Below are 14,239 nucleotides of genomic sequence, written 5' to 3'. Positions count from 1 at the left end.
ATTGTTGCTGTATATTTTCTTAGAAAAAAAAATTGTCCGTAATCTAACGACAATTGCTCAGTTTTATTCTAATAATACATATATCTTTCTTTTATGCATTTTATAGGAAAGTTATTCAGCTTTCCAATGCCACCTTTATTTTTTTGTCTTTATTCCTTACGTAGATACTATACGAAACGTCAATGTAAGTAGGCTGGAAAATCTGAAAATTGCACTCCGTAAAATATTAGCATTTTTTAATCAGTAACAGCTAATTAACAAACATATTCATAGCAAAATGATTGCTTCCACGTAAATGTTCAAACCTTTCCACACAATTTACGTGTAAAATAAACTCCCCAAACCTAATTATTATATTTTTCATGATACTTTAAAAAAATATCTACAATTTTCCTTAAAAATTTCACGTTCATCTTATCTTTTTAATTTTTTCTATCTTGCAAAGATTTTCTGATTGCTTTAGGAAAAAATTCAATCATTTGCCGACATCATAAAACAAACCAGAAGCGTATATCAGTTATTAGTTTGGACGTATCGATTTTTACAAGGAAACTTTACTGCGTGAGCCCCACTTTTCCCTCCACGGCACAAGTCGCATACTGCGTAGCGTTATAGGAACCCCTGTAAGCGCGAGAGGGCTAATAAAGAATCTCCTAAGGTAAGAATACAGTGGCCGAGTACATCGAGCAGTGCAGTAGCCTCCCTCCAATTTTACACATGGAGGCTATCAAGCAACTGCTCAGAAAGAGAGGTTTTACAAGAAAAGCTTCAACATTCATTGCCAGCTCAGTTAGACAGTCTCTCTCAACCTGTGTCAGGGAATGTGGAAAACTTTCCTGGGTTGATGTAATGAGAAGAAAATATATCTCCCTCAAAACAGCTGTAAAGGATGTAGCAGATTCCCTCCTTTACCCAAGACATGAGGAAAATCTCTCTGTTTCAGCGATTAAGGGCTATAGAGCCACTCTGTCTAAAGTGTTTAAAGCAAGAAACATGAACTTATCTATGTCTTGGGAATTATCTGACATTGTGAAACATTTTGAGATAAGTTGCTCGCTCAGAGCTTTGAAACCTCAGAGTGGGATGTCACCAGAGTTCTTTGTTGTTTGACAAGGTCCCCATATGAGCCTATCAAGACTTCTTCGGACCAAGACTTGTTGGTGAAGGCTGTGTTCCTATTGGCGTTAGCTTCTGTTTAGAGGATTGGAGAGATACATGCCTTTTCCATGAGGTTACCCACACCTGTGGTTGGACGGGACTGGGCTTCACCTTTCTTCCAGAGTTTATAGCAAAACTCAGAACCCATCCTCATACAACCCAAGATTCAGCGGCTTTTCCATTCCCTCTCTCAAGGACTTCCCGTGGGAGATGATCCTGTTGGGGCTCTCAAGGTCTACCTGAAATGAACTGCACCTTTTAGACCTGTAAAACATTCATCAGTACAGGTCAAATAAAGGAGGTAGTATCCAAAAACACAATCTCATTCTGGTTGAGCAAGGTGATAAGAAGAGCCTACAGTCTGGGAGGTATTGCTAGTCCTGTTCCCACTAGAATCAAGGCTCATGATATTAGAGGTCTGGGTTCTTCTATAGCCTTCAAGAAGAACTACGCCATGGGACAAGTTCTGCAAGCAGGCGTTTAGAAGAGGCAAACGACCTTTACCTCTTTCTACCTCAAGGACTTAGCAGATAAATCCTTCGACACTTTCACCTTGGGCCCGGTTGTGGCATCGCAACAGGTGGTGTAAGACGTAGAGCAGCTCCTAAGTTCTGTTATAGATGCAGAGCAGGACCTTAGCTTCACTACTTTGAGGATGTCTCCTTGCAGCTTTGGATGTCTAGGAGTGAGTACTAATCTCAGATCATTTTTTTTTTAATTAATTACATTTTAAGTTTTTACTAAACTGTACTGCTTGAAAGATCTACCTTCCTCCTAATTGTGAGTCTCCAGTACAGTATATGAAGGTGTAGGGAGTATTTGTATTGGAATAAATAACAAATAGAAATAAAATCTGTATTTTTCCTAACATATGAACCTACACCTTCATACAGTTAAATTTACCCTCCTCGTTTGACCCCTCTGAAATTGATCTCTCACTCCTTCTACAATTAGCACAGTCTTATATGTAGGCTGGTTCAACAATTGAGGAGATAGGGTAGGTTCAGACTAGACCAGATCGGGCACAGGAAGTTAGTGGTTTTCAGTAAAACAAGTCTACAGTCAGCCAATCACGTGAAGCATATGGGGAATATCTCCAATATATGAAGGAGTAGGTTCGTATGTTAAGAAAAATACAATTTTATTTTTGTTATATATTGTGAGAGAGAGAGAGAGAGAGAGAGAGAGAGAGAGATGTATTAGGCTCAATCAGCTGAGAGAGAGAGGTGTATTAAGCTCAATCAGCTGATTCTGAGAACATAAACATTACAAATGGCTGGACGATTGGTTTTTTATAATAGATCATGATTTTTAAATTTTTTTTTTATTTTTATATATATATTTTTTTACATTTTTAAACATATGATAAAATTCAACTATGTAGCTTTAAAGTTACACCAGATTTATTAGTGTAGCATGAAGTAAAATGTTACTCAAAGATCAAATAAAATTATGAGTTACTGAAGAGTGAGTTTGCTGGCACAGACAGATTTTGACACCTCCTCCCCCTGAAAGGGTTAAGCAAGCTGGGTTTTAAGAGATTTTAAGTAGTGATTGACTGGGATGGTTGCATTTGATCTGGTCATAGTAACTGCAGCTTTATTTGCTATACCAACATCCACATTTCTCTTTATGCTGACATGGGGCTGGGATCCATTGTATTTCAATATTTATTCCAGCTTCATTTAATTTATAGAATGTTTGTGGGGAGCGGCAGTGACTTGAACAGTAGGTGTAAAATGTTTATACGTATTTTTGTTCGAAGATGCATAACTCCAACAATTTTCAAGTAGACTGCTCAATTTTCATTTTACAGCTGAATGATTGCTCTATACAATGGCATAAAAACCAAATTAAGTTTATGTAGGTGGAATGATGATTAGAAATTACAAGATAAAAGAAAATTTTGCCCTTTCTCCTCAAAAATTTGCCCAAAAAAAAAAAAAAAAATATTTGTGATAACATCTTTGTTTCTTATGTATAGCATACTGAGGCGAATTACCTGGTTATTGCAACGCAAAAAGTTGTGAATATAGCAATGAAAATATGAAAAAATGAATGACAAAGTTGCATCACATTTTCCATAATAAAATGACTGTCACGTGACGTGACAAGCACAAAACCTTTGCTATACGTTTTCTTGTTCAACGATGCTTAACTCTGACAATTTTCAAGGTACATTGCTCAATTTTGTTTCATTTTGCAGTTGAATAAGTGTTCTATAAAGTGACATAAAAAGCCTCTGAAAATAACTCTATGTAGGAGGAATAATGAGAAGTTATCAGATATGAGAATATTTTCCACTTTCTCCCCCAAAAGATTTTGCAAAAAAAAAAAAACAAAAAAAAAAAAAACGATTAATTCTTAATTTTTTTATGTATAGGACACCCAAATAAATTACCTAGTTATTACAGTGCATAAAATTGTAATTATATCAAGAAAATATGAAAAAATGAATGACAAAGTAGTGTCACGTTTTCCACAAAAAAAAAAAATTCTATACATTTTTTGTTCAAAGACACATAGCTGCAACATTTTTCAAAGGTAGACTGCTCAATTTTTTGGTGTTTTGCAGCTGAATAATTTCTCTATACAGTGACATTAAAAGGCATTTTATAGATTTGGAACAGTCAGTTTAAATTGCATGGTGTTGACCTTTGCCTCATATATTCTTTTGTGTGCTATTTAAGATGTTCAAGGTTGTATGCATAGTTCTTAGACAAATTGATGAGTACAGGTTGTGACCTCACAGGCAGTCTGAGGGGGAGGCAGTTCTAGTTCTGGAGAAATTTTTATTCCCATATTTGTTGATTTATTTAGAAAATTAGCTCCAATTGGGAAGGCCTTTGTAGGGAATTAGTGCTGTCAGTGCACCTCTAGGTGCATTGTTGGCACTACTTAAGGTTCCTTGCAGTGTCCCTTCACCTCCTAGCTGCAACCTCTTTCATTCCTTTTACTGTACCTACGTTCAAATTCTCTTTCTTGCATCTTGCTCTCCTCAACCCTCTTCTAACATTTGTATCATAATGTAACTGTGAGGTTTTCCTCCCATTACACCTTTCAAACCTTCATACTGTCAATTTCCCTTTCAGTGCTATGACCTTTAGCCTAAATTCTGCATTCCAATTTCTAATTGGGAAGGGCGTAGGATGGTTGTGTATGAAAATTTCTTTGTTCAAACAACTTTTTACTGGGAGAATGGCTTGCTTGTACTATTGTTATTGCACTTCACATAGTTGCGGGGTCAGGGTATGGAGACAGTGGCGGTTCACTGCTTTCCATCTGGTCCAGTGGACCCCCACCTATTTGCGGTTCTGGATTTGCAGCTTCACCTATTCATGGATTTTACTGTGGAAAAATCCACGAATATATACATTATTCGTAGAAAATTTGCCTATTTTGGGTATTTTTCATAGAGAAAAATTCACAAATTTCTGTATTTTCATATTTTCGTGACAAAATGCACTTTTTTGTGATAAAACTATTAAAATAATCAGGTATAAGCATTTTCAGAGGGATTTTTGGGTGTTTGAACTACAGCATCAAAATAGGCAGTTATAAGCCTTTTTAGAAGGGTGTCAGGTTTTCGTGGAATTTAGCTATTCGCGGGGGTTGGGGGGGTGGTCGTGGTACACATTCCCCATGAATACCAGGGATCGACTGTAGTGCATTTTGAGATGATGTAAAAGCACCAGGTCAGATTCTTAGTCCTTTAGAGTTTTAGTGTTGAGTCAGATGCTGATCCATTTATTTGACTCAGGTAGTGTGGTACTGATGATAAAATTACTTTGTGTAGCAACAATAATTTTGATATACCTGTTTCCCAGGTTTCATGAGAGAGTTTTCTGATTAGATTTAGTGTTTTTTAGCAAACATTTTGTATATGCAACATTAGCTGTCCCATTCAGGTGTATATCAAATGTTAGACCTAAGAACGTGACTATTGGGTAGTACAGTAGACCCCCAGTATTCACTGGGGTTAGGGACCAACCGTCTGTGAATAGCTAAAATTCACGGATACTTAGGACCTTCTCTAAAAAACGCTTTTAACTGCCTATTTTAATGGTTAAAACACCAAATATACTTTAAAGTATCATCCTAAAAATACTTATAATTGCCTATTTTAATAGTTCAAACACCAAATATACCTTAAACTATTATCATAAAAATGCTTTTAACTACCTATTTTAATAGTTCAGACATCAAATGTACCGTAAACTATCATCCTAAAAGACTTTAATATAATTTCAAAGCCGTCTTACAACATTACCCTTAAAAATATATGGCTTACAGCTATGCTTGAACATTCCTACAACTGTTACTCTTACCAAGGCAAAAACTAATCAAGTTACTCCTATATTCAGGCATGCACATTTTCTTTCATACAGTATTCAAGCCTTACTGTTTTCTTTTAACGTAGATAGGAGTAACATTTGTACAGTGTTTGGTGAACATTTAAAAAAAATACATTTTATTGATATTTTGCTGTGTTTACATTAATATTAATTTAGTATTTAAAAATTAGTAAATCATGTTTTTATCAAATAAATGATGCAAGTTTTTTACATGAGTTAGCAAAACCAGCTTTCTTGTTTTAGCTTATGTGCCAATTGAAATAGTTCCATTCTGTATTTTTAGACTTGTAAAGTATTCCTGTTTAGTGTGGTGTATCTACTTTTGTATCATAACCTGCTTTTTCATGATAAAACTATTAAATATCAGGCATTACTTTTCCTTTGTACTGTATTCTTTGATTCTTTGACAAAGCTGGAATGTGTGCTAACTGTATGAATTTATCTGAACCTGAGCACAGTGAATTTGGAGTTATGTTCCACAGAAAAATTTGCAAATAGGTGAAACCGTGAATAGTTGGGGGTCAACTGTACTTTTTCTTTGATTTTTATGTTGCTTTCATAGTTTTATTTCCATATGACATCCCTGTGGAACATAATTGTCTTCATTTTTTTAACAGAGAATTGAAATCCAGTTGGGCGAGCCCATGTGTCAACTTTAGTTCTAGCTAAATTGAGGTTTTGCTGAGCATCTAGATTTGGTGCTATGCAAAACATGTCAGAGTCATATGTGTGGACTTTTAGTTTTTATAGGTAAAAAGTGTTGTGATGGGTGCCATTAATTGTCAGTGTCAATAGTGTGCAACAAAAATATTTCTAAGTCCATTTTTAGTTTCTGTATGATGGAATAAATATTACCTATATGTACTTGGAAAGGCTGATTAGCTAGTGAGTTTGTTATGGGTACTGGTAGGGACCAGGAATGTAATTATTTTACATTGTGTTGAGAATTGAGTGCAGTACAGTACTTTCATATGGTGTCAAATGCCTTATGAATATCAAGAATTAATTCTTTGGCTATTTTTGTTGCAAGCCTTGGCAGATGTTATTTAAATGGGCCTGTGAATCTAATGTTGACCTGCTGTTTTGAGATCAATGCTGAGGTGGAGATATGAATATTAGCTTGCACTTATTGACCATTTTTCAAAAACTACATAAATAGCTGGTTAAGGAGATACGCCTTGAGTTACTGTTTTCGCTTGGATCATCTCCAGGTGTAGTTACCAGAGTAACTCATATTTACTTAAAGAATTGTGATAAATGTTGTGGTCAGTAGTTATTCACATCATCCTTACCTATATTAGAGACACATGGGGTGTGGTATAAGATTCGGTGTCAAACAGTGGTGGCTCAAAGACATTTAGTCTGAACTTGAGTCAGAGCCACATGAGGCGTACTGTATTGCTGAATGTGAAACACAACCATTGATCAAATAATATAATCATGAAGGGCCTGTAAATTCCTGAAGATCTCTTAATTTGGTCACAAGACAAAAATGCATTAACTCTAGCCTTGATACATAGAATCAAACACATATCTGAAGGTATGGACATTGTAAACAACATTCATACAATGATGTTCAGTGAAGGCAGGAGGTCATGACAAGTTGAGAAGTGATGGAATAAAAACAGCCGGAAAGCTGGTCACCCACATGCTACTTAGAATTATGAAAACATGACAAAGGAAGAGATAAGACAAACCAGTATCACCGCAGACACTTGAGTGACGTATTGCACTGTGGTGTTATGACAACTACAGCACAGTGCTATAGTAATGTTTAGTTTAATTTCTGGTACAACTTTGTGGGACTTCTGTCTTAAGTCCATTCTTGACCAAAATGTTTTTGTGCAGCATACAGTAGGGCTGAACCTCAACAAGACCACAGAGTCCATTTTCTAGATTTTCATCGGGCCACAGAATCACATTTTGAATTCTCACATAGCTAACCCAAAAGATGAGTTGAATGAAATGTGAAATATAGAACAAGATGAAGTTTGAAAAGTTGTGCAACTTGGTAGAAGACATAAGAGATCAAATGAAAATTATGACAGGAAATAATGCAACAGTGGCAAAAAGCAGGTAGTCCCTGGTTATTCGCATCTTCAGTTATTGGCGATCCAGTTTTATGGCACTTGTCTAGTGACGACGATAACCAGATTTTTGACACTGACCCCCGGTTATCAGCTCTGTTTCCCGGTTATCTGCGCTGATCCCCGGTTATAGGCTCCAATCCCCACTTATCTGCGCTGATAACTGGGAATTGGCTCTATTATCGCCGATTCTCAGTTATCGGCGATCTTCAGTTATCATCATGTTGTCGGGAACAGAACCCCTGCTGATAATCACCTGGGACTGCCTGTACTGTAAAGAACCTTAGTATCGTTACAGCATGCTGGGAAAAGTATATTGTAAGGTGTAAGCTGTACCGTCATACAAGGAATTTACTTGTGTGTGTGTGTGTGTCCCCCCCCACACACACAAGTATGGTAAGCTACAACAGAGATGTATAAATTCTCAGTGCAGGTCTCCATTCTTTTTGTAGTCTTATTATTAAGTGCACAATCTTCGGGTGGAAGTGTGGACCTTTATGCTTTAACTTTTTCTTCCTCTTAATCATATCAGTTGTAATGTATCAAGGCACTTTAGGTATCTTGTCAGAGGATAAAGGTGTGGGTGCATGTGATGCACTTCTTTCAATTTATTAGTGTTATAGTGAATTAGCTAGATTCTGGTCTTGAAGTTAATATGGTTTGTCTTGACTTTGTTTTTCTTTTGATTGTGAATCATGAGGCCTTAATTTTCAAAATCAAAGTTGGGTATTGGATGATCATTTACTAGTATATATAATTAAAATTTTAATTTTATTCAAAGAGTAGTTATTCATGATCAGTATAATGACTAACATAATGTAATCTTGTGCTCTGCTTAGCATTCTTGACCTACAGATTTGCTTTACTGTATATGTGAGGGTATGCAGTTTGGCCTAGAATTTGATGCTATTCTATGTTTGGATCACATCTAATTGTAGACCTGTAATTGTAACTGCTGATTCACTCAACAGAGGTCTGGCTAAAATTGGTCCTGAAACTGCCCAGGTGCTGGACTTTATAAACAGATTTCAAAAATCATTCTATCTTTTTTTATTTTTGCTACCATTACCATTAGTGTCATCATCATTGCCTCCAATGCTGTGCTACATAAAGGGCCTCTTGGAAACTCCATCATATGTCTTTCCTGTGCTTTCACTTCCACAAATCTACACTCACTGCCAGCCTCGTATCTCATAAAATTCTCATTCAAGTAGGTCTGAGAATTCTAGCTCCTCTGATGCCCCCAGAAGATCTGTTGACACTGCCGCATGTTATTCTCCCGGGGTTATGCAAAGGACATGTCCAGGCCTTAATCTCATCTACAGATGGAACTTCTATAATTTCCCCAGGGTATTATTTTGATTCTGTCCTGCCATGTTACTTCTTAAAGCTTTGTCCTTTAATCAACAAAATTTCTTTTGGCATAGCTTCATTGTTATAGTATGATTTATGTCCATACAGCAGTACAGATTGTACTAGACTGATGTTAGAACAAATCTAGTTTAGCCTCACTAATTCATATATAATTATTTATATAAGTACAGAAATCATGAAAAATATGGCCATTTAACAACTCACTTCTATTGTACAAAGCTTGCTGTTAGAGAAGTTAGGAGGCTCATTAAACTGATGACAATACTGGTTGCATTTACACAGAGGTGGTGGGTGAAAAAGTTGTCTTGTGTATATTATGGGGATGCTTCTCGGTTGTTCTTTGTTGGTTAACCAGCACGTCTTCCCTATAAGTTTAGGTAACTGGTTATCAAGGTTGGTTGTCCTCTATCATAATCTCACTGACTTCCTGACAAAGGAAGGTGGTATGGAATAAGCCTCAGATCAATTCCTCACGGCATCTTGTTTTGGGGTTTTGGGTCCTGATTGGTGGTGTCATTATTAGCTGATGTGGTTGATGATGTGCTTCCACTTCTTTAATGGTTTTTCCTTGTATTTGTAGACAAAAGCAATGGGTCTTACATCTTGTAAAGGGAGGGCTTATTTTTCAAGAAATGGCTTCTAGGATACAAAAGCAATGGTTGCCCTGGGTACCATTGATAATGCATGTTCCAGATATCAAGTTCTAATAGGTCATTCTGATTATTGGTTAATAACATCCCCTAATGCAGTTTTCCTGGATGTGGCATGAATTTTGGAGGGGGACACTGTGGTCAACCTAATGTAAGAGCCAAGCCCTTCGTTGGCTGAGTCGGTTGAGCTTCAGACTGTCACTCGATGGGTCGGAGTTCATTTCCCCCGGCCAGCTGATGAAGAGTTAGAGGAATTTATTTCTGGTGATAGAAATTCATTTCTCACTATAATGTGGTTCGGATTCCACAATAAGCTGTAGGTCCCGTTGCTAAGTAACCAATTGGTTCTTAGCCGCGTAAAATAAAGTCCAATCCTTCGGGCCAGCCCTAGGAGAGCTGTTAATCAGCTCAGTGGTCTGGTAAAACTAAGCTATACTTAACTTAATGTAAGAGCCATGCATCACGGACATGGTATCAACACTAGTATGCCCTAGATGTTGGAAGGCATGTTTCTGTAACAAGTCATATTATAGTTCAGTTGAAGCAAGAGGGTGATGATTTTGTGTAGGGCACATTCATCTTTCTGAGATGCCAGAGCTCACATAGGCATAATAATAGGGTTTGACAGATGCTCTATCCTGGTGTAGTGTACCATTAAATGACTAATTTTTTAAAGGTCTTTGTGACTGGCATGAGTGCCCAGAAAGATTAAAGGAAAGCATTATAATTGCATTTTCTTAAAACTTTTACCCCTCTCACCATGGCATTCCACCCACAAGGAACTTGACAGGGCCGCCAAAGTTCTAGTAAGTGAAGGTTATTCTGACTCAAATGATAAATTAAAAAAGTCCTTAAGGAATGGTACACCCCACCATCAACCAATGCAGTCATCCTCTTCCATCTCTATTCACTTTTTCATAATAAAATTCATAAGAACTGCGGAGAGGTAACACCATTTTCATGTAGCCCTTCACTATCTACTACAAATTAATTTCACAAGCGTTGATAAAGATTGCATAATTACTACAATGCATTTTTTTTTACATGTTCATTCAGTATTTTTAATAAAAATGTTTCGTTTCAGAATCTTGATGCACAGTTACATCAGATGACAGATGACTTGTGTAAGGTAATTGAACACTTGAACAGCAATAATGTTGGCTCACAAGCATCTGACCCTGTAAACACTGTTGCACGTGTACTTTCTGCTCATATGGACACTTTGAAATGGGTAGATCAGAATTCAGCTTTATTGACCCAGAAGATTGAAGATCTTTCCGGGCTGCTGACTCAAAACGGAGAGATTAAAATTCTGCATTTTTAGTGTAGGTACATTGTTTTTGCCATTGAAATGCTAGCCACAGTTAGCACAGATATTTTTTCTAAAATTTGGTTTTAAAGCCAATCTTTTATACAAGCTTGAATTTTTTTTTTATTTTAAAGTTAATGTTTTATGCAAACTGGAATTGTTTACTTTTAGTTCTTTAAGTACAGTATTCTAAATTTTATGGTTATGTACTGTAGATTTCTGTTTGATGTCTCTCTTGTGAAAAGCTGGTCAAATTAAAAGTGTGGATAATTATTCTTTAATGGGCTTTAATTTCTATAACCTCTATATTAAGAAAAGCTGTCTTCAGATTTCTCTAAATAGATTATATCTTATTAGCGACAGTATAGTAATTTTTTTTAGTTAGTGTAGATTTTGGGTATTTCAAAGAAAAATATACATGTATTTGATTGTTGATTACAGTACCATTAATCATAAGATGCTCCATTTTAGTGAAGGGAATCCCAGTTGCACCACCCTGTTGTGTTAGGAAGAAAGCTCAAACTGCACATGTCTGGACCAGTCCATTAAGTCGGAATGATGAACACTGCAGTTATCCTAGCTTAATAGTACATTCACTCATTCAGCACTAGACCATTCATGAGTCACTGAGGGCAAAGCAGAGCTGGCTGGTTGTGAGTCAGAACCACAACTGCCTGAACCAACATCCTTCTGATGCATCTCAGTAGTCCTCATTGCACTCTATGGTTTTATAGAGTTAATATCTGTATGTTGCCCCTTCATTTCATCAGTGTTATAGCTTTTACATCAGTTTCAACCTTTCTCTTGTATCTTCGTATTTTCTATTTCTTATGCTCTAGTAATATTTTGTATGAGTTTTGGGGTTATGGTAGTGGGAGTCACAACTGGTTCATCTCATTTTACAAATTTTTATGCAAGTACTGTATTTACCTGTAAGGTTTTTGTTCTTTGTTTTCAGGAAATATATTTTCTAAGGTGAGGTAGGTAAGTCATCATTTTGATTCATATAATTGGTCTACGTTGAATATTGGGTTTTATTATTAACTGTTTAATTTTGTAAGTGATTTCAGAAGCTTGTATTGTCATAATGCATAAGACACAAAGCTAAAGAAAGAAACAACTGTAGTTTTCACATACTGTACTGTACCATGAAAATTTCTTAGAGTTAAATGTAATATGGGTCATCTCATTTTGATACAGTGAGATGTATTTTTAGTCAACTATGCTAAATAATGGTTCAAAACCAACGTCACAGGTGTTAGTTTCGATACTGCTAAACAATACAAATGTACTAAAAAGAAATTAACTTTATTAAGTGAAAAGTTATAACACATGGACATTTGTGTTCAAGATAATGAACCTGCACAGTTTTCTTGCCTATAAATTGTGTTCTCATTCCTTGATGTTATCCTGAAAATATGTACACATATAGTGGTCAAATCAAAGAGGCTAGCAGGCACACAACAAAGTTCAAGTCACCATGTTCCAAGACCAAGGACAGCAAGACCTCCATCACTGATCACGATGCTTGAGAGGTCAAGTGAATCCTCAAATGACTGTTGATCCTTGGGATTCTCATTGCCTATAGTTAGTTGCTTACCAGTGGAATGAGCTGAGGGATCAAGATGTCCATCCTTCACCTTTTCCTCTTGTGCTATCTTTTCCAGTCATGGGACTGCAATCCCAAATGGGGTCATCAGGCATTATTCTGGGGAATGCCACATCCTCAAATAATCAAACATTCAGTTCTTGATTTTGTTTGAAAAATGCAAATTTTCAGTACAGTATAAAGAGTTATCCAAATTTAACTTGACATGTCACCAACAATTTTTTAACCCTCACTTTGCACTCTAACCAATTCATACATATTTACTTGTAAATTAATTTTTACATATACTGTACTGTATATACAGTACACTTGGACTCAGTACAGTATAGGCAGGTCCACTATGTGATCCACTTGTGCATGTTACCCATGGGAAAATTCTTTAACTGAAATTAAAATTTTGTGTGCCATAACAGCAAGCAAAAACATGATCAACACAAAGTGTCAGGTGATGGCACACCATTTCCATTTCACTACAGAACGTATTAGGCTATCACATGAGAGAGAAAGAGAGAGAGAGAGGGAGGGAAGAATTTTGATACTCAGTAGAAATTCCCATGTACCTGTACCACACACACCTTTCTTTCCCCCATATCATTTCTCATTTTTCATTTCTTGGTGTTGTCATAATTTGTACTGCATAAGATAATGAAAAATTATATTGCTAGATCATTGCTCCCTGTCTGGCTAATGCATTTGCAATACTATGCACTTTACAATAGAGTCAACTCATAATCATAAAACAGGTTTAGGTGGAGGAAAAACCTATTTTCAGAAGCCACAGTGAATCCTCAAAAGGAGTTACTCTTATGCTATAAAATTATTCATTTACATTTAGTTTAAGTTTTTTTACCTATTAATATTGTCCTGTATAAGAAATGCAGTATCCATGATTTTGTTTAATCTTTGTATTATAAAACCAATAATGGTTATTTGTATTATAAAACCAATAATGGTTATTATAAGAAGTATTTTGGAGTTCATATGGGCATAACAGGTTTGTGTGATCAGCTTGTGTATGTTACTTGTTAAATGAGGATTCACGATCATGCATGGTTTCTGTGATCCAGAGGGGATTTGGAATCTTACCTGCTCATGATAGGGCTTTTTATGGTTACTGTATTTATCACGAGTTCACAGTATCAACTCAACGAGAAGCCTTATTATGCCTAAAGAGAATGAGTAGCAGGAATTGTCAACCAACAATTGATCGAGAAACCATGTTGTTATGCGTAAAGAGAATGTTAGCAGGAATTGCCAACTACCAACTGAAGCAAGCCTTGTTATCCGTAAAGCTCAGAGATAATCACCAACTGTTTAACAACACCAATAGGTAGCGCTGCGTACTGTAAGTCTGTAAATGTGGAATGCGATCCGCTGTAGGCGGCGATAATAAATATTAACACATTTTTAATGAAATATTGATAATAACAACAGCGTAGATATTGATTATAATACTAACTTGGTAATGTTGGTGATGGTAAAGTGTGATAATGATAAATAGTATAATAAACTTTGTTTTTAATAGGTTATTAGGATAATGTCACGAATGTTGAAGCTAGGCTTCACAACATCTACATTGGCGTTTCTTTGTGTATAATTTTGACCCAAAATTCTTAAATTTTGAGCCCACATTATAATACATAGGGCGCGGGGGATTTTTAGTGCATTTTTTGGTAAAAAGAAAGTGCGTCTTATAC

The 14,239-nt window shown here is 36.1% G+C and overlaps 1 protein-coding gene across 7 annotated transcripts in view; it reads left to right on the top strand.

Moving 5' to 3' along the window:
* Nup62 (Nucleoporin 62kD) overlaps window positions 1-14,239 on the top strand; it is a 339,835-nt gene that overhangs the window by 280,376 nt on the left and 45,220 nt on the right. For 3 of the 7 annotated variants that reach the window (XM_067100509.1, XM_067100507.1, XM_067100508.1), the window contains exon 9: window positions 10,709-11,214. The exons of the other annotated variants lie outside the window; for them this stretch is intronic. In XM_067100509.1, coding sequence (XP_066956610.1) covers window positions 10,709-10,736 — 28 coding nt within the window. In that variant the 3' untranslated portion in view covers window positions 10,737-11,214. Of the gene's footprint in view, window positions 1-10,708; window positions 11,215-14,239 lie in introns of those variants that run through there. 7 annotated transcript variants of the gene reach the window in all.

The sequence above is a fragment of the Macrobrachium rosenbergii genome, chromosome 56 (genome assembly GCF_040412425.1).
Source record: "Macrobrachium rosenbergii isolate ZJJX-2024 chromosome 56, ASM4041242v1, whole genome shotgun sequence".
NCBI lineage: Eukaryota > Metazoa > Arthropoda > Malacostraca > Decapoda > Palaemonidae > Macrobrachium > Macrobrachium rosenbergii.
Note: the sequence above shows the minus strand (reverse complement) of the source record. Positions and strands in the feature narration are given on the sequence as shown.